The 19,401-nt window shown below is 42.6% G+C and overlaps 2 protein-coding genes across 4 annotated transcripts in view; both read left to right on the top strand.

The window, feature by feature from the left end:
* ARSD (arylsulfatase D) overlaps window positions 1-5,018 on the top strand; it is a 38,436-nt gene extending 33,418 nt beyond the window's left edge. Inside the window, exon 10 of the mRNA XM_037824611.1 lies at window positions 558-5,018. Coding sequence (XP_037680539.1) covers window positions 558-934 — 377 coding nt within the window. The 3' untranslated portion in view covers window positions 935-5,018. The remainder of the gene's footprint in view (window positions 1-557) is intronic.
* A 5,162-nt stretch (window positions 5,019-10,180) lies between these two features.
* The window catches only part of LOC119525839 (arylsulfatase H-like), a 36,648-nt gene continuing 27,427 nt past the window's right edge, over window positions 10,181-19,401 (top strand). Inside the window, exons 1-2 of one of the 3 annotated variants that reach the window (XM_037824642.1) lie at window positions 10,181-10,334; window positions 13,701-13,775. In XM_037824642.1, the coding sequence (XP_037680570.1) occupies window positions 13,753-13,775 (23 nt within the window). In that variant the 5' untranslated portion in view covers window positions 10,181-10,334; window positions 13,701-13,752. Of the gene's footprint in view, window positions 10,335-11,971; window positions 12,015-13,700; window positions 13,776-17,340; window positions 17,494-19,401 lie in introns of those variants that run through there. The other 2 variants (XM_037824643.1, XM_037824644.1) reach the window with 2 other exon arrangements.

The raw sequence follows: 19,401 nt of genomic DNA, 5'->3' as shown, positions 1-19,401 counted from the left end.
CAAGGGCAGACGCTGAGTTTGCTCGTTCCTCTGTTACCTGAGAACGCTTATTCCTGCCACTTTGCAAGGCTGTCATGTCAGCAGTGAAATGCCAAGCATACTTTTATATTGATTGGTAAAATATTCAATAATTGGCTCCACAACAATCCCCAGGTTTTAGAAGAGAAGAGTGCATTACTGGGTATCCCTTGTGACCCTCTTATTTCACAGGTGGGGAAACCGATTGTATCACTCCCTGCCCAGGGGGCTTAAAAAGAGGGGTGGAAAAGTTAAGAACTAACCAAATATCTATGATTCTAATTATTGAAGGTAGTAGCCACATGAATGCGTTGCAATGAGTTCTTTCTCCTCTCTTCACCTCTAGCACAGCATATGAAAATAAGCATAAAAGTTGCAAATTGATTAGATGCAATGGAGATCTTAATCACACATACAAACTTGTATCCTCTTTTCTCTTTTCACATAACTTTGCACGTTGATGGCGATTCTATACTAATGAAACCTGAGCCAATGAAGTGGGTTTCTGCAGCTCTGAACGACATCTTGTTTCCTGACAGGTGGAAGACTCTGGAAGGTCCATTACCGGACCCCACAATTCCAGCCACAGGGCGCCGGTGCCTGCTACGGCCGAGGGGTCTGCCCCTGCTCCGGGGAAGGCGTGACCCACCACAGCCCACCTTTGCTCTTTGACCTCTCCCGGGACCCTTCGGAGGCCCAGCCCCTGTCCCCCGACTCTGAGCCCCTGTTCGATGCTGTGATAGCGAGGGTGGGCGAGGCTGTGCGGGAGCACCGGAAAACCCTGAGCCAAGTGCCCCAGCAGTTCTCCATCACCAACATCCTCTGGAAGCCCTGGCTGCAGCCGTGCTGCGGAACCTTCCCATTTTGCTCATGCGACAAAGAAGGGGACAGCAGTCTCCAGACGCCAGGTCCATGAGAGAGGACCCAGGAGAGAACAGCCGGACTATGATAAATGACAGACTCGTGGGTTCTGTAGTTGTGATTTCACCACCGCTGAAATTTATCGGTAACCCCCAAATCAATACTTGTGACGCTTTCTTGGTTATTCGCAGACGTACCCAGAGTGGTGGAAAATTGGAGTTGCCCGATGCATACATTCCCAGCTAAGGTCAAACACAACAACGCTCTGCCTTCTTGTTTCAGCTCTCATGCCATAAGCAAGGGTCTAGTTAGTGCCACAGTTTTGGGGTTTGGTGCTAAGTGCTAGCTGATGCTCCTTAAGCACACAGAGGCTGTGTGTGACTTTTGGGGAAAATACATGGGTTAGTTCAGCTTCCTTCAGGCATGAGTTAGTTGTAGCACTATTGGCTGTGAGTTCTTTGTTAATGAATCAGCAGTATATGCTAAATGAGACGTCTTTAAACAGAAACACACACAAAACAAGGTTATGTACTGATGGGTTGAAGAAAATATTATGACCAGAGACTCGCGGGAGCCCCCACCCTCACCCCGTATTTCCCCAGGAACAGGGGTTCATTATGTAGTAATTCAGTGTTTGCAGCAGCCTTGTAGACAGAACTACTGCACATACTGAAAATTGACTGTATGCTGATCCTTCTCATTTCCCTTTCATGAAAAACATCTCCCAATGAAGGGAGTTGGTCTCAGTTTACCCATCTGTGAAATAAGAGGGTTGCAATGGACACCCCAATAATGCCCCCTCCTCTTCCAAAGCTCAGGGATTATCATGATGCCAGTTACAGATTTATTTTTAAATTTTATTTTTTTACCAATCAACCTTAACATACACTTGGAATTTAATTGTGTATATGAACAGCCTTACACAGTGATGGACAAAAGTGTCTGTGCCTTCTCTTCTTGGGTAACAGAGGGAAGAGTGAGCTCGGCCTCTGTCCTTGAGGAATTGTCAATCTAAAATTGTTAATTCATTTCCCATGCATTAGGGCCACCGTCTTTGTACCCTAATTGTGTTAATTAGAAATTGCTTTTGATTGCTAGTGACAGACACTGAGAATAACCTAGTGCCTTATACGGGAGAGGGGGCTGCTTCTCACAGGTAACATGCGGTCCAGAGAGAAGCAACCCAGAGCTGGCAGGCTCTTTCCAACTCCCTGCTCCACTGTCCTGATGATAACAGAGTTTGCCTCGTGTTCTCAAAATAGCTGCTGCAGCTCCAGACAGCACATAGACATTCCAGGCAACAAGAAGGAGCAACAGCAAAAGGGCATTCTTTCCCAATCAGTCATTCCCTGTGAAGGTGTTTATCTGGAAACCTGAATAGACAGTATATGACTTTTGATGCAACATTTTATTGCCAGATTATGTGGTTTATTTCACTCTGCTTTGATATGCGCCACAGCAAGCGCCTATTAATTGGCTAATTGTTGAAGGATCCACAGTCAGCAGGTGGTATCTGCAGAAAGTTTTAATCTCAGGCAAAGGGGCAGAGGCTCTGTGCATCTCCTAGGAGTGTCAGACCTACAGAGGGAGAACAGCTTGCATTCCTTGACCAAGCATTTTCTCTAAATAAATTCTAGTTCACCTCATTCTCATAATCAACCACTGTGGTTTTCCCCTCCCATGCAGGGAATCACGTAGGTGTAGGAAAACTTACTGGGGTGGAAAGCCCAGATGGGGCTTAAATCCTTCTGACCCCCAATCCAAATATTAGCAGGATCTTGAATTATTCCTCTCTGTCCATCAGGGTCCCTGCAGGAAATAAGCGGCCACTCGACAGGGAGATAAAAGGACTCTAAGGAAGAGCCTGCTTTCATTACCAGGTATGGGTTGCATTCAAAGGACCCCAGATAGGGGGTCATCCTGAGACTCACCCAACAGGACCCCAGAACCATGAGTAAGCCTGAAGGCTTGCAGAATGCCGAGGGGAGGCAGCAGGGGCTGGCGGCAGGGGTGGGGATCTTCAAGAACCGTCGTATCTCTCCTGCTCTCTCTGTCCTGCTCTCAAGCCCACCCACCCATCTCCTGAAGGGGCCTCTGGAGGCCAGACAGAATCCCAGCTGAGGGGTTGCAGAGTCTAGAACTTAGCTTCCTGGGGTGGGGGGACAGGTGGAGGAGGATTGAGCAGGAGCTGGAGGGACAGAAAACCCAGCACAGCCTTAACACAACGAAATAGAAAGATCTACTCGGAGTGTGGGGGTGGGGAGGAGCAGTCTAATCTTTTACTTTACTCACATTGGTGTTTAACAGACCCATTCAGCAAGTCTTTGGCTGGGATTGTGCAGACAGGTCAGAGTCTAAGAATTTTCTGACACTCAATAGAAACTGCTGAGATTTTGTTTTCTCAAAGCTCCATTACAAGCAAGTAAATATTACTCAGTTCTTTACAACTGGCACAAAGGCTCTGAATGTGCTTGGTTAAAGCTCTTAATCAATCAGTAGCAGAATTGAATGCCAAGGGATTTGAATTGGTATAAAGCCGAGCCACTGATCTCTGACAGATAATGTAATCAGTGTATTGATCATGCTGTTTGATGCAATTAACTCATCGATCTCTGTTGGTTAAAGTAATTAATTTATTCATCTGTGCTAGTTGATGTAATTAGCTTTCTGATCTGTGCTGGTTAATGTACCCAAATTTCTGATCTGTGCTAGTTAATGTAACTAACTCTCTGATCTGTTCTTTTTGAGGTAATTAATTTATCAATTTGTGCCAGTTAATGTAATTAACTTATCGATTTGGGCCAGTTAATGTAATTAACTTATCGATCTGTGTTGGTTGATGTAATTAACTTTCTGATCACTGCTGGTTAATGTACCTAAATTTCTGATCTGTGCTAGTTAATGCAATTAACTTTCTGATCTGTGCTGGTCAATGTAGCTAACTTTTGGATCTGTGCTGGTTAATGTAATTAACTTTCTGACTTGGGCTAGTTAATGTAATTAACCTATCCATCTCGGCTGGTTAAGGTAATTAACTTATTGATCTTGGTTGATGTAATTAATTTTTCTGATCAGTGCTGGTTAATGTATTAACTTATTGATCTCTGTTAGATGATATAATCAATTTATTGATCTGTGCCAGTTAATGTAATTAACATATTGATCAGGCAATTTGATGTGATTAACTTATCGATTGGTGCTAGTTAATATAATTAACTTTCTGATCTGTGCTAGATAATGTAATTAACTTTCTACTCTGTGCTAGTTAATATAATGATCTTTCTGATCTGTGCTGGTTAATGTAATTAACTTTCTGATCTGTGCTAGTTAATGTACTTAACTTTCTACTCTGTGCTAGTTAATGTAATTAACTTTCTGACCTGTTCTTGCTGATGTAATTAATTTATTGATCATGCCAGTTAATGTAATTAACTTATTGATATGTCCTCGTTGATGTAATTAACCTTCTGATCTGTGCTGGTTAATGTAACCAACTTTCTGATCTGTGCTAGTTAATGTAATTAACTTTCTGTCCTGGGCTAGTTAATGTAATTAACATATCTACCTGGGCTGGTTAATGTGATTAATGTATTGATCTGTGCTAGTTATGTAATTAACTAACTGATCTGTGCTAGCTGATGTAATTAATTTATTGATCTATGCCAGTTAATGTAATCAACATATTGATCTGAGTGAGTTGATGTGATTAACTTGTCTATCTGTGCTAGTTAATGTAATTAACTTTCTGTCCTGGGCAAGTTAATGGACTTAACTTATCCATCTGGGCTGGTTAATGTGATTAATGTATTGATCTGTGCTAGTTATGTAATTAACTAACTGATCTGTGCTAGTTGATGTAATTAATTTATTGATCTATGCCAGTTAATGTAATCAACATTTTGATCTGAGCAAGTTGATGTGATTAACTTGTCAATCTGTGCTAGTTAAGGTAATTAACTTTCTGATCCACGCTAGTTGATGTAATTAACTTATTGATCTGCACTAGTTAATGCTGTAGGAACTCACCTGGGTCCCATGAACTATTTCACAAATTGTCTTTGCTGGGGAATTTTTCTGGCAACAAGTACATTCATAAGCTAAAACCTGAGCAGAATTACTGAATAAAATCTGGCAGATTTCCCACTGATCATTTTATCTGTTTGTGCATATTCTCCTGTCCCTAATCCTTCTCCCCCATGTCGCCACCCCCTTCTTCTAAGCAGCTTGCCACACATCACTATTAAAGCTCAACAGCCCATGTCTCACCTTTTGGGAAACCTAAATCAAAACCAGAAGCTCAAGCCCTTTGGGATTGCATAGATGGCAGGAGGAGGCTGGATGTGAGGCAATAAAAGACCCCATTTAGTGTAGGACAGTGGGACGGTGTGGGGAGCCAAGGAGATGGCCAGTGCCCGCTGGGGGGGGCAGCCTCGAGCCAGTGGCTGCCGCAGGAGGGCAGGTGGGGCAGCCGCCTCGTCATCGCATCACCTTCCCCTGCAGTCGGTGAATCAGTGGGAGTCATGGGTCAGCCAGGTTCGAGGGGAAGGAGCCGCCTCCACCTCTTGGCATTCACATCCCCCAACCCCAACACGTCACAGGCGACTATTCCAAGTTAACTAGGAGCAGAGACTGAATATTCCTGACCATCAGCCAACCACTCTCGAGCCCCTGCCGACTGTGGATTTTATTAGATGCTGCATGGCATGTGGAAGAGAAGGAAAAGTCAGAGCGTGCCCTTAATTAGATGCCGGCTAATTCACACAGGGAATGATTAGAAATCAATATGGTATAATACAGTCATGAGCCACGTTGTCTGAAATCAGAGTCCAGAGGGAGCTGAAGCCAGCTGCAGCTGGAGCAATCAGTAGGGCTTCATGGTGGAGGTGAGCATCAATGGAGGATCAAAGCGTGGAAGGCTCCAAGCAGATGGTGGGAAGGAGGAAGAACTGAGAAAGTTCCTATGCAGTGAAAGAGGCAGGAATTAGCGTAAATAAAAAGAGGAGATCTCAGGGCACCCCCCAAGCACATCCAGTATAGATGAACATGGAGTTCCCTTGTGATAATTAGCCTTCCTAATCTCCTGTGAATTCAGATGACTGGCAAAAAACACGATGATAGGAATCAAATCGAAGAGAAGGAGCTGATTCGGTAAGCAGAGAAGAAGGGAGTGGGGAGTTGACACAAGATATTTAAGTGTCAACTCACTGGCGAATGCGCCTGACCCAGCCTTTTCTTTCTCAGCTTCCCCAGGACAGAATCCTTCTCCACATTTCTGTCATCCTAGGAAAGGAGAAAAACCTTTCAGGTGGAGTAATAGCAGGAAGACAGCCTTGGGTTAAAAATCAATCCCAATCAGGATCCCTCAACCCCTGACAAATACCCCAAAGCACCCCCATAGCTTTATTTATTAGGGCAAATACCACCTTTTCACTATTCGTTTTTTTTTTTTTTTTTAATTGCTTTGGCCCGGCAATTCTGAGCAACTTAAGAACAAGGATGCAATGTGCTCCTCTCTGAGTGTGCAAAGACCAAAACACCCTCAAAAGAAAAAAAAAAAAAGTTTGCAGAACAAATAAACACCAGAACTTTTAACACTCATCTTCTCTGTTTCCTTGTTTAAAAATCTCAAATTCCCCCCAATGACAAAAATGAACATGCTTTTGATTTAGGGGTTCCAGCAGGCTTTTAAACTGCTAGGATTTCTGCAGAAAACTTCTTTGGGCCTTTTTTTAAACATCTGTTAAAACTTACTTGTTTCATTCCTTATGGCTTATGCTAACTCGGAGGCAAACCTCTTTCCTCTCACATTATGTTGCCAATGTTAAATGCTCCCATCATTTCTTTATAGCTCTTCCCAGTAACTGGTTGCAAACTAATCCTGTAAACTTCAAGCAGTAGGTTGGGAAGTACAGGGAAATGGGGGGATATTTCTGGAGGAGAGACTTGAGTTTGACCCAACTTCAGACTGGCTTCTCCTGGTTCCAAGCCCCGGGCCTCTCTCTTGCCGCCCACCCCCTTACCCTACCCAGGCACCAGAGAGGCTCTAGCCTGGCAGCTCCTTATCTCCCTCCTCCTCCCTGCCCTTATAGATTCCAGACATCCTAATTCCTATAAAAGAAAACCAAGTGGTCATAACTGCATGTTCAGCAAATCCCTTCCCCACTGCAGCCATCTGCCTCCTCACCATCTTCTCATGCTCTGTACTCTCCGTTGGACCTACTCCCACTCCCGACAAACCTGGCTGTCCTGTTGTAAACAGAGCTGGTCTGATAAGGCTGCCCTGAAGAACAGCTTCACACTGTCCAGACAGACATAAAAGGAGCAGAGCTGGAGACAAAGCATCCTGATAAGGGGAGCCCCCTGGGATGTGGGGAGCAGAATTGATTTAAGGCTAGACTGAACCAACTCTGCATGTATCTCAGGGGTGCCTGGGGCTGGTGTTTGGCTCTTGGCCAAGATGAGGACAGTTGGACATGGGATGCACTGTTTAAAGTTCTAAACTGACCCCAGGGGATGTTTGCAGCTTTGCAGCTGGCCCCTCTTCCCCACCTCTCAGGCCACCCTATATCCCACTCCTACTGGGAGCTGCCCGGAAACCCAGATTCCTCCAGATCTTGGTGGTTGAGTTCATGGATGGTGAGGGTCCCTCAGGAGCTGGTGCTTGGATGTCCCTGAACCCCAAGACTGGTCTGCTGGCCCTTTCTCTCCCCCCCCCCCCTATACCGTATCCTTCATCTTTAAATGAAAACTCTACATGAATATGTTCTCTGGGGCCGGTGAGTCTCTAAAGTATCTGAACTAGAGAAATCATGGCAGAAGGGGTCAGCTTTGGTTGGCCTCCTCTACTGGCCCATTAAAAAAACTGATGGAGAATTAAACAAATGGTGCTGGGACAAAGAAGAACTTAGACCCTTTTCTCACAGCATCTACACAGATGAGTACAAAATGGGTCAGAGACCTAAAAGGAAGAGCTAAAGCCACGAAACCTTTAGAAGGAAACAGGAGAAGATCTTCATGACCTTCAGGGAGGACTTGGATCACACAGATAAGTCATCAAAAGGCTGATACTTTAAAAAATATTTTATACAGGAGTATGCCAGTTCGAGGTATTATGTCCCCCAAAATGCCATTATCTTTGATGCAATCTTGTGTGGGCAGACATATTAGTGTTGATTAGATTTTGGAATCCTTTGGGTGTTTCCATGGAGATGTGATTCAGTCAACTGTGGACAAGACTTTTGCTTGGATAATTTCCATGGAGGTGTTGGCCTGCCCATTCAGGGTGGGTCTGAATTAAATTACTGGAGCACTACACAAGCTCAGACAGAAGGAGCAAGCTTGCTACAGCCAAGAGGGACACTTTGAAGAATGCACAGGAGCTGAGAGAGGAACTGCAGTTTACAGAGACATTTTGGAGACAGCCTTTGAAAGCAGACTCTTGCTCCAGAGAAGCTAAGAGAGGACAAACATCCCAATTGCAACTAAGAGTGACATTTTGGAGGAACTGCAGCCTAGAGAGGAACATCCTGGGAGAAAGCCATTTTGAAACCAGAACTCTGGAGCAGAAGCCAGCCACGTGCCTTCCCAGCTAACAGAGGTTTTCCGGACACCATTGCCCATCCTCCAGTGAAACTACCTGATTGTTGATGCATTACCTTGGACACCTTATGGCCTTAAGACTGTAACTGCATAACCAAATAAACCCCCTTTGTAAAAGCCAATCCATTTCTGGTGTTTTGCATTCTGGAAGCATTAGCAAACAGGAAAAATGAGACTTTATCAAAATTCAAAATATTTGTGCATCAAAAAAAAAACAGTTTAAGAATATGAAAAAGAAGAAGAGCCACAGACGGGGGAAATATGTGCAAATCATATATACGATAAAAGATTTATATCCAGAATATGTAAAGAAATCTACAACTCAATAATAAGACAAATGATGTAATTAATAAATGGGCAAAGATTTTAATAGACATTTCACCAAAGAAGATAGGAATGGCTAATAACTGTATGAAAAGATGCTCAACATCATTAGCCATCAGGGAAACACAAATGAAAACCACAATGAGGTACCATTTCACACCCCTTAGGGCTGCTAGAATCAGAAGATTGGCAATAACAAGCATCAACCAGGATGTGGAAAAATCTGAACCCCCATGCATGGCCGGTGGGAATGTAAAATGGTGCAGCCGCTGTGGAAAACTGTCTGGCAGTTCCCCAGTATGTGAAACAGTAGTTACCATATGACCTAGCAATTCCATGCCTAGGTTTATATCCCAAAGAACTGAAAACATATGTCAATACTTATACACAAATACTCATAGAAGTATTATTTATAATAGCCCAAATGGAAGTGACCCAAATGTCCATCATCTGATGAATGGGTAAACAAAGTGTGGCTTATCTACACAAAGAAATGTTATTTAGCCACAAAAAAAGAAAAGAAAGGAAGGAAAAAAGAAACAAAGAAAAGAAAAGAAAAGAAAAGACAGGAAGAAAGAAGTAAAAGGAAGAAAGAAAGAAGGAAAAAGAAGGAAAAGGAAGGAAGGAAGGAAGGAAAGAAGGAAGGAAGGAAGGAAGGAAGGAGAAAGAAAGGAAGAAAGAAAGAAAGAAAGAAAGAAAGAAAGAAAGAAAGAAAGAAAGAGACGGACTACATTTTGACACATGGATGAACCTCTTAAAAACACCATGCTAAGTGAAGGAAGCCAGACACAAAAACCGTATATTGTATGATTCCATTTCTATAAATTGACCAGAACAGGCAAATCTGTGAGTGCCAAGGGCTGGGGGTGGGGTGAGGATTTTACTGGGAATCTTTTTGGGGCTATGCCAGGTCATAGTGATGGTTGCACAATTCAGTAAGTTTACTAATAATTGAATTATCCACTTTGAACAGGTGGGCTTTATGGTATGTAAATTAAACTTCAATAAAGTAAATTTTAAAAATGGCTGTTATGTACCTCCTAATAACAGTGATTTTTGTTTCTCCCAGCTGAAGCTGATGGCTCTCAACTGGGCAGGGCTTGGCAAATATTTATGATGCCTGAATTCTGTCTACCTCCTGTCAATATCGAATTTATCAGCTTCCTTTTTCAAGCTTTTCTAAAAAAGATATTAGGTTTTTCCTAAGGGTAGGTAAGGACAACCAGGCCAGTTTATAAAGTTTAATCAGTAACTAGATATGTCGAAAGACAAAACAAAAACTAAAAATCAGCCTGCATTTCAGATGCCTTGTGCTGCCTGGAAGAGGGACAGTGTTTTATAACAAAGGTTTCATTAGCATAATAGAGAAAAAGCATTCCTTAAAAGGTCTGGGATGAGTCTTGCCCAGCTGCCTTTCTGCCCGGTTAGTCTTCAATATGATTAAGTTATACATTAAAAAGCTTCCAAAGGAAATATTTGCCTTGTGGACTTGTGAGCAAAGAGCAGCAGAAAAGTCTCCATCACCAAAGCAGGTAAGTGTCCTGTAACCCCCCTGGGATGCTTTGTGAGTCTGTATAAATATTGGGGTGCAATCAAATTCCCTGTTTCAGTGCCTTATCGTTAAATATTGCCATCAACGTGAATGGATGTTTTCCTCTGTGCCATTTACTAACACCCTCTCAGGTGTGCCATTGTAAAATTTGCTTTCTGAATATCCCTGCAAATTTTACAAATGGATGCAAAGATGGATCTCCAAAGCTGTTCCCCGTTAGCATACGTCACCTTCCAGGATGGCCACCCCCGGCGATTGGGACCAGGTGAGCAGACAAGAGGCTCTGCTTCTTTCCTCCTACCTGGCTACCTGAGGAAGGCGGTGGAGTTACTCCAACTATCTGATATCTACTCTGTGATTGCACTCACCAGGAAAGCGAGGCTGGGTTTGGAAACCAGGCTTTCAACTAGGTGAACCGAGGGCTGGCTTTACATGACCCTCACTTATCAGGATAGAATATGCAGGGTCATCAAAATTGGGGTTTGGAATCTGATAGTCTTGGGTACAAATTCCTGGCTCTAGGGCTCATGTGTTTTGTCTTTGGGCTAATTATCGAAAGTCAACTTCGGGCTCATGTGTTTCGTCTTTGGGCTAATTATTTAAATTCAATTTTGGTCGATCGCATGAAAGGGTGAGCCATATGCGATTGTCCTTTTATTCCTTTTTTTAAACCATTTACATCAAGATAGATTTTTGTGCAGTTGTAAGAAATAATACATAGAGAGCTTGGAACCCTTTACCCAGTTTCCCCAGTGGTAACATCTTGCAAAGACTGTAACCAAAGGATATTAACATTGATACAACTAACCAATCTTAGATTTCCCCACTTTCATTTCTGCTCTTCTTTGTGTGCATGTTAGTTCTGTGCAGTTTTATCACTCGTCTGACAATTTCCAACCTAAGGTTGCCCTAAGAGCCACCCTTACACAGCCATTTCCACCCAAACCCTGGCAACTGCTAATCTCTTCTCATCTCTATAGCTTTGCCTTGTCAAGAAGCAAATGCCATTTTTATGAATTGAAAATGACCAAAGACAGGCAAGTTTATATGGTCCCACTTAACCCCTCTGAGGACTGAAGGGGTTAAATGGGCAGTGGCAGCTACAGCACCTGGCTCAGGTGGGCTTTCCAGTGTAGCTGTGATGGTTGGGTTCATGTGTCAACTTGGCTAGGTGACCCAGCTGTCTGGTCAAGCGGGCACTGGCCTGACGATTGCTGTGAGGATATTTGAGGCTGGTTAATAAACCAAAGGGCTGGTTTGTTGGATCATCAGTCAATTGACTGCAGCTGACTGATGACTCATCAAGGGGCGTGCTTCCACAATGAGAGAATGCAATTGGCTGGATTTGGTCCAGGTGATCAGCCGGTTTGTTGGATCATCAGTCAATTGACTGCAGCTGACTGATGACTCATCAAGGGGCGTGCCTTCCACAATGAGAGAATGCAATTGTCTGGATTTGGTCCGGGTGATGAGTTGAAGGCTTATAAGCCGGACGGTTAGAGAACCTTCACTTCTTCTTCGGCTGCCCAGTGAAGCATTTCCTAGGGAGCTCGTCGAAGTCACCGGTTCATTTCCCGAGGAGTTCATCGGACATCTTCCTTGGAGTTGACAGTTTGTTGACGGCTCTGCAGAATTTGGACTCGTGCATACCCACAGTTGCGTGAGTCACTTTTACAATTTGATAATCAGAGACATCTCTCATTGATTCTGTTTCCCAAGAGAACCCTAACTAATACAGTAGCTTTGGAAATAATCATTCAAACAACCAACGATTTAATGCCAACAGATCAACACCCATCGATCTGCGAAGTGTTGAAAAAATAATGACCCCTAGTGGCTTTTCATTCTTCACCAAAGGCACTTAGATTCATCTAAGGGAAAATGGGGAGCATTGAGTTCTAAATGACAAAAACACAAAATGCTTTTTTAAGTCATCCTTTCTTTCCAAAATATAAAGAAGAAGCAGAGTGAAGGCAATAAGGTCCAAACAAGATTAAAATGAATGCTTGTGTTTTGGGTTGAAACAGGGTTCAAATGGGACCTTATTTGGAAATAGGGTCTTTGAAGATGTCTTTAAGGTCACGGCAAACTGGAGTAGGGTGGGTTCTAATCCAATATGACTGGAGTCCTTATAAGAAGAGGGGCATTGAGCAGAGTGAGATGCAGGATGGAAGAACATCGTATGAAGGGAAAGACACAGAGAAAGAAGGCAGCCACTGGCAATGGAGACAGAGGTTCAGTTATGCCAAACCCAAAGAACCCCAAGGCTCACCGGCCACCACTGAAAGACAGGAGAGAGGCAAGAAACAGATTCTTTCCTGCAGATTTCAGAGGGAGCACCGGGAGAAAATACATTTCTGTGTTTTTAAACTACCTAGTTTGTGGTCATTTGTTGCTGCCACCCAGCCACTCCCCCATCCCATCTTCCATCAAACCAAGACATATTTGGCAAGAGGGACCCGAATGTAGATCAAAAAGCCTGATGCAAACTTCATTTGTAATAATTACAAATATTAGTTAATAAATTGCCCTCTCCCAGGGTCAGGGCTAAGCACAGTAAATGTATTATTATTTCATTTGCATCCTCACAACGACCCTAAAAGGTCAGGGACTGTTTATATCCCCATTTTATAGATAATAAAAACTGACACTTAGAGAGATAGCTGACTGCATTTGTTTCCCATGGATTCTGTAACAAAGTATCACAATCTGGATGGCTCAAATAACAATGTATCCTCCCAAAGCTCTTGAGGCCAGGATTCCAAAATCAAGGAGTGGGCAGAGCTGTGTCCCTCCGGAGGCTCTTGGGGAGTGTCCTCCAGCGTCTTCCAGCTTCTGCTGACCCCAGGCACACTTGGCTTGTGTCAGCATCACCCAAACCCTTCTCCCTTTATCCTCACATGTGTGTGTCTTTGAGTCCAAATTTCCCTCTTCTTTAAAGGGCTCACCCCATGCCACAGCAACCTCATCCTAAGTAATCACAACTACAAAGACCCCGTTTCCAAGTAACATGAGATCCTGAAGCTCCAGGTGGACTGGATTTGGGGGACACTATTTAAGCCGGTAAAGGGACCTTCCCTAGATAATTCAGTGAGTGAGAATGTAGCCTTTCTGCCATTCATTCTGGCCACAAGAGAAGCCAGGAAGTGACCAGCAATTAGAATAGGAAGACACTGGAAACTTTCAGGAAAATCGCCAGAATTCCACAGAATAACGCAAAAGGAATAAAGCTCCCAAATTGAACCTAGCCCCTCTGCCCAACTCAGTAATTCCAGGAGGGGCGAGGAAGATATTATTTCATAATATATAACACAAAGACTGAGGATGATATTGTTCTGTGTTGCAGGGTATTGATTTTCCCAGCCTGGGCCCACCAGCCAAAAAAAAGGCAAAAAAACATGAACAACCTGCAGAATCACAGGTAAGAGAGGCTGATTTGCTGGTTATGTTTCTATTTCAATAAAACTGGTATTTCTGGCAAGGAACTGTTACATGACTCCCCATTGAACCTCCTAGATGTTGCCTCATTTGTGAGAGTTTAAATGCAAATGACAGCCTTGATTTTGATGCTAAGTTGTGTTGGTGATGGATATGTGTGGGAAAGCATTCTTTTATGGTATCCACAGAAGACAGTTTGCCCAAATCCAATTAAAAATACCAATATCAAAATTTAGTAATACCCACCTCTCTGCCCAACTGCTCCAAAGCTAGGACAAGAGCCTTCAGATTCTCTTGAATGTGTATTAGTTATCACTTGCTGTGTAACAAATCACCCTAAAATGGAGCAACTTAAAACAACACACATTTATTATCTCTGAGTTTCTTTGGATCAAGAATCAGGGCATGACTTAGATGAGTCATTGTGGTTTCGGCTCTCTCCTCAGGCTGCAGTCACACATGCCCAGAGCTGTAGGCATGTCAGGTTTATGTAGGGTGGGAGTCTGCTTCCAAGTTGACTTAGAGGTGGCAGACAGAGCTTAGCTATTCTCTTGTTATTGGACTGAGGCTCTCAGTTTTGGGCTGGCTGCTGGCCAGAAGGTGACTGCAATTCTCTGCCAGGAAGTGCATTAAAACAGCCAGAAAGATTGTATAAGAAAAAAGAAGTCACAATGAAGGGAGTGACTTCCTACTGCTTTTTGCAATATTCCATTATGATTACAGGTGAGTCCTTGGGTTCAGGCCACACCCAGGAGTGAGGATAATTGGGTGCCTTGTCACAGGATGCTATCAAATCACACACACACCTATGTATTTTTTAATTCCTCCCCTACTTTGTATTTTGAAATGTTCCAAACCTCCAGAACATTTCTGACATTCACTCTTTCCCTCTTAATTTTCCTGAACCGTTTGAGAATTAGTTGCAGGTACCATAACACTTCATCCGTAAACACTTTAGCATACATCTCCTAAATACAAGGACAACATGTTCTCCTACATAGTCACCCTGAAACTTTCTCACTCAGAACATTAAACAATGACATCACATAACTGACATATTCAAATTTCCCTAATTGTCCCAAAATCGTTCTTTATACCTGTCCTCTCCCCAATCCTGGATCCCATGTTTTTGTTTCCCAGTTTGCTCAAAGCAGATGCCATGAAATGGGTTGGCTTTAAGCAGCTGAAATTGATTTGCTTACAGCTTGAGGCCATGAGAATGTCCAAACCAAGGCATCATTGAGGTGATGCTTTCTTCCCAAAAACTGGCTGCCAGCAATCCTTGGCTCCTCTGCCACATGGCAAGGCGTGTGGTGACACCTGCTGGTCTCTCCGTTGTCTTCTAGGTTTCATTGCTTTCACTTTCTTGCTTCTGTGGCTTTCTCTCTCTTTGCCTGAATTTTATTCTCTTATAAAGGACTCTAATAAGAGGATTATGACCCATTCTAAATGAGGGAGGTAACACTTTAACTGAGGTAGCCTCATCAAAAAGTCCTACTTCCAATGGGTCCACACCCACAGGAATTAATTAAATTTAAGAACAGCACATATGGATTTTAATTGTGACCTTGTCAAGATTAGCAAAAGACTGGACACATCCCAGATGTCCATCAATGGGGCCAAGTGTTCATAAACATGGCATGAAGCCATTTAGAATGTTGTATTCATTTCCTACAGCTTCTGAATCAAATGATCACAAACTGGGCAGCTTTAAACAACAGAACCGTATCATTTCCACAGTTCTGGAGCCCAGAAGTATGAAATCAGGGTGCCATCAAGACCGCGTTCTCTCCAAGGACTCTAGGAAAGTTTCCTCCTTTGTCTCTTTCAGCAACTTGTGGTCCCAGGCATTCTTGGCTTGTGGCTGTGTCACCCCTATAGCTGACTCTGTCTTCACACAGCCACTTCCTCTTTTAGCTTCTCTCCTGACTCTTTGAAAGACACTTGTCATTGGATTTAGGGTTCACCTGGGTCCTCCAGGATGACCTCATCTGGAGATCTTCGGTTACAACTGTGAAGACACATTTTCCCAATAAGGTGCCATTTGCAGGTTCTGGGACTTGGGTATAATTCTTGGAGAGACAAGAGTCAACCCATCACACTTACTTATAGGGTACAGTTCTGCCACGACATCTTTAGTGAGAAAGAGAAAGCTGCACACAAGTACCTGCAACCTACCCCCTTTGTGTTTATAACACACACATACATACATGCACACTCTGAAGAACGAGCTCAGGTGTGCAGAGGACAGCAATGGAAGGGTTCACAAAAGCCTACCAAACAAGTAAAGGTGGTTGCTTTTCAGAATGGAAATGGGGCAAATTTAGTTGCCACCACATACCCATTAGTGCCATTTGGATTTTGAACTATGAGACTTTGTTATCTGAGTTTGTTTTCTTGAAATGAACTGAAAGACAAGGTAGCCTCAGTTAGGAGAAGGGGTGATTTTTATTTTAATATGGAGCATTTTAAGACACAGACACAGTGATGAAGGACAGCCAGCCAAGACAGCTATGAAACCAAGAAGCACCTCATCTTCTCCGCTCTCACCCACATAAACTTGCTCCTTCCCCAGGGTTATCTTTTGCCTCTTGTCCCAGCTACCCTGTTCCGTCTATATTTTTATTCAGTAGTGCAGGTGGTACGCACAGCTAAGGGCAGCCATGCAGCACACGCTTGCTTTTGCAAATACAGTTTTATTGGAACCCAGTCATTCCAATTAGTTTACATATTGCCCATAGCTGCTTTCCCACCACAACATCAGAGTTCAGTGGTTGCAACAGAGACCAAAATCCTATAAGCTGAAAACCTTTACCACTTGGTCCTTTCCAGAAAAAGTTTGCCAGCCTTTGCAATAGAGTATTCCAATAAAAATGTCTCAGAATGCGTAGTACCTGAGCATATTATCCTGGTCAGGAGTATTCGTTAGTTTACAACTTTAAAGGAGACCGGATGCTTGCAGCACAGCAGGGTGGAGCCAGGGAGAAGGATCACCAATTTCTGTGGTCCCAGGAATTACTTGTCTGTCATGGATAAAAGATAAAGACAAAAATAAAAATAAAAATAAAAATAAAAATAAAGAGGAAAGAGGGACAACTGTTCATTCATTGCTTACTTTGGGCCAGGCACTGTATTCTGAGCTTTGATAGCATTATTTATTTGAATCCCATAGCAGCTTTGTGGTGTCAGAAGAGTTAGATGGAGGCCAGAATTCACTGAGGTAAACCAGTTGGCTCCATAGCAGCTCCCAAAGTTAGTCATGTGATGCTTATTTCAACAACTGATTTTAGTTCCCAAATCCTCTAAACTCTGACTGAGGCAAAAAGTATATGGTAAAGCCCTATCATCCTTAGCCAAGGTGATGGTTGATTTTATGTGTCAAACTGACTGGGTTCTGGCATGCAATTTTTGGTCAACAGTGGCCTAGGAAGAGATGGAAATTCTTCTCTCTGATTGCTGGAATCATCCATTCTCCCTTTAAAGCCTTCAACTGATTGGATGAGGGGACTTGTCTGATTGCTGAAGGCAAGCTTCTTTGTTGATTGTAGATGCAATCAATTGACTGTAGATGCAATTCAGCTATGATCTACCCTCATGGTGGCAATCAAGCCAGTACTTACTTGACCAAACAAATGGACAACAGCACCTAGCCAAGTTGACTCTTGAAACTAACCATCACAAGATCTGACATAGATGTACATGTAAGTTTGAGTTTATTTTCTTGTCATTATACTGTAATTAGACTATTACAGCTTAATCAGTTAGGTGATTAGTGTCATAAAATAATGAACTGATTGAGTTTATGAAATTGTCTCTCAAATGATACACATTTTCCTACTAAAAAATCCACACCCATTATGTAAAATACTCTAAAGTTTAAATTGTATCTTCTCTTTTGCAAACTAGGCAGCTCTTCAATCAAAAGCAAATCATTTACCTGAAATAACTTTTTCCAGTTTATAAGGTTTATTCTTGTACTCTGCTGTCTAATCTGTAATTCAGTAGTTTAATCCATTTCTTTTTCTCATGTTACTTGCTATTCCAACATTTCATTATGTTTTTCCCATTACCCTCTTCTCTTTTTCCTCACATTTTCTTCATTTTTATTTCTCCTACTCAGTCTATTTCTTCCTTTCATATTCTTTTTTGTCTCTCCTGCAGATTTTTGTTGAATTTGTTTTTATTTTTAAATAGTTTGCCAAAGTAATACAAATTTGGAATTTAAAAAAAAGAAACAGTTATCTAAAGACTTATAGTGAAATACAGCAAGCCACTGCCTCATCAGCCTTTAACAAAACGTCTTATTTTATTAACTTAGATCTTATTTCCTGACTTCCTGTATGGCAGTTAACACCCCCCCACCACCATTCTTCAATGTAGCATATAAAATATTTGGATAAATATATAATATATGTTCACATTATTATGACATCTATAGTGTTCACATCAGAACCAATGAATGAATGGATAATGATTGCTTTCCTTTATTTCTGCTCAATTTCCTTTTTCCTGTAGATAATTCTCATGTTTTCATTTCTCTTTGGGTGTAGCTTCTTATCATAGCTCTACTTCTGAGCCTGTGTACCCCAAGAAAGCATGCCCTTAAACTTACTCCATCCAGTGGGTATGCACCCATGGTAAGTAGGACCTTTTGATGAGGTGACTTCAGTTAAGGTGTGGCCCACTTCAATCAGGATGGGTCTTAATCCTATTACTGGAGTCCTTTATTAGGGGAATGAAACTCAGACACACAGATAGAAAGCAACAGAGTCGCCAGAAGCTAGAAGTCAACTGAACCTGGAAGAGAAAGTAAAAACTAGGAAACACAGCCATGCACATTGCCAAGTGATAGAAAGTCAAGGACTAACAGTCTCCCGCAGCTGATCTCAGAATGCCACAGTCTTCTGGGAGAAAACATCGCCTTGATGTCACCCCTACTTTGAACTTTGCCAAGCCTGAAAACCATGAGCCAATAGATCCCTATTGATAATCCAACCCATTGTACTGTATTTGTTTTAGCGGTCAGGAAACGAAAACAGTGTCCATCTTCCAAAATTTACCAAAATCTTACATGTCCTATTGTCTATTCTTCCTTTACTAGGAGTTTTCTGGGGATTGGATCATGTCCCTCATAAGTGAAAAGCTCAGCTCCCAACCCCTGCTCCTGTGGGTGTAGACCCATTTGTAAATAGGACCTTTGATGAGGTCATTAGTTAAGGTGCTCGAACTGAAATGGGGTGGGTCTTAAAACACATAGTTGAGTTCTTACAAGCAAAGGAAATTGGACATGGAAAGAGAAGCCACAGGGAAGAGCCCAAGCTGGGAGTCAATGGAACCCTGAAGAGAAAGGAGAAGATACCACCATGTACTTTGCCATGTGATGGAAAAGCCAAGTACTCCAAAGATTCTGCCCCTTGGAGGAAGCCAGCCTTCTAGCATTTGAAACTATGAGTCAACAAATTCCTGTCGTTAAGCCATACCCTTGTATGCCATTTGTTTCAGCAGCTGGTAAATTAAAACAGAGTTGAAAGCACATGATCCATTCACCCTGTTTAACAGGAAACCTCCAGTTTGTATTCATTACTTAAATGGCATAGTAGTTATCACAA

This window comes from Choloepus didactylus (assembly GCF_015220235.1).
Source record: "Choloepus didactylus isolate mChoDid1 chromosome X unlocalized genomic scaffold, mChoDid1.pri SUPER_X_unloc1, whole genome shotgun sequence".
NCBI classification, from domain to species: domain Eukaryota; kingdom Metazoa; phylum Chordata; class Mammalia; order Pilosa; family Megalonychidae; genus Choloepus; species Choloepus didactylus.
The sequence above is the reverse complement of the archived record's forward strand: the minus strand, read 5'-3'. Positions and strand labels throughout refer to the sequence as shown.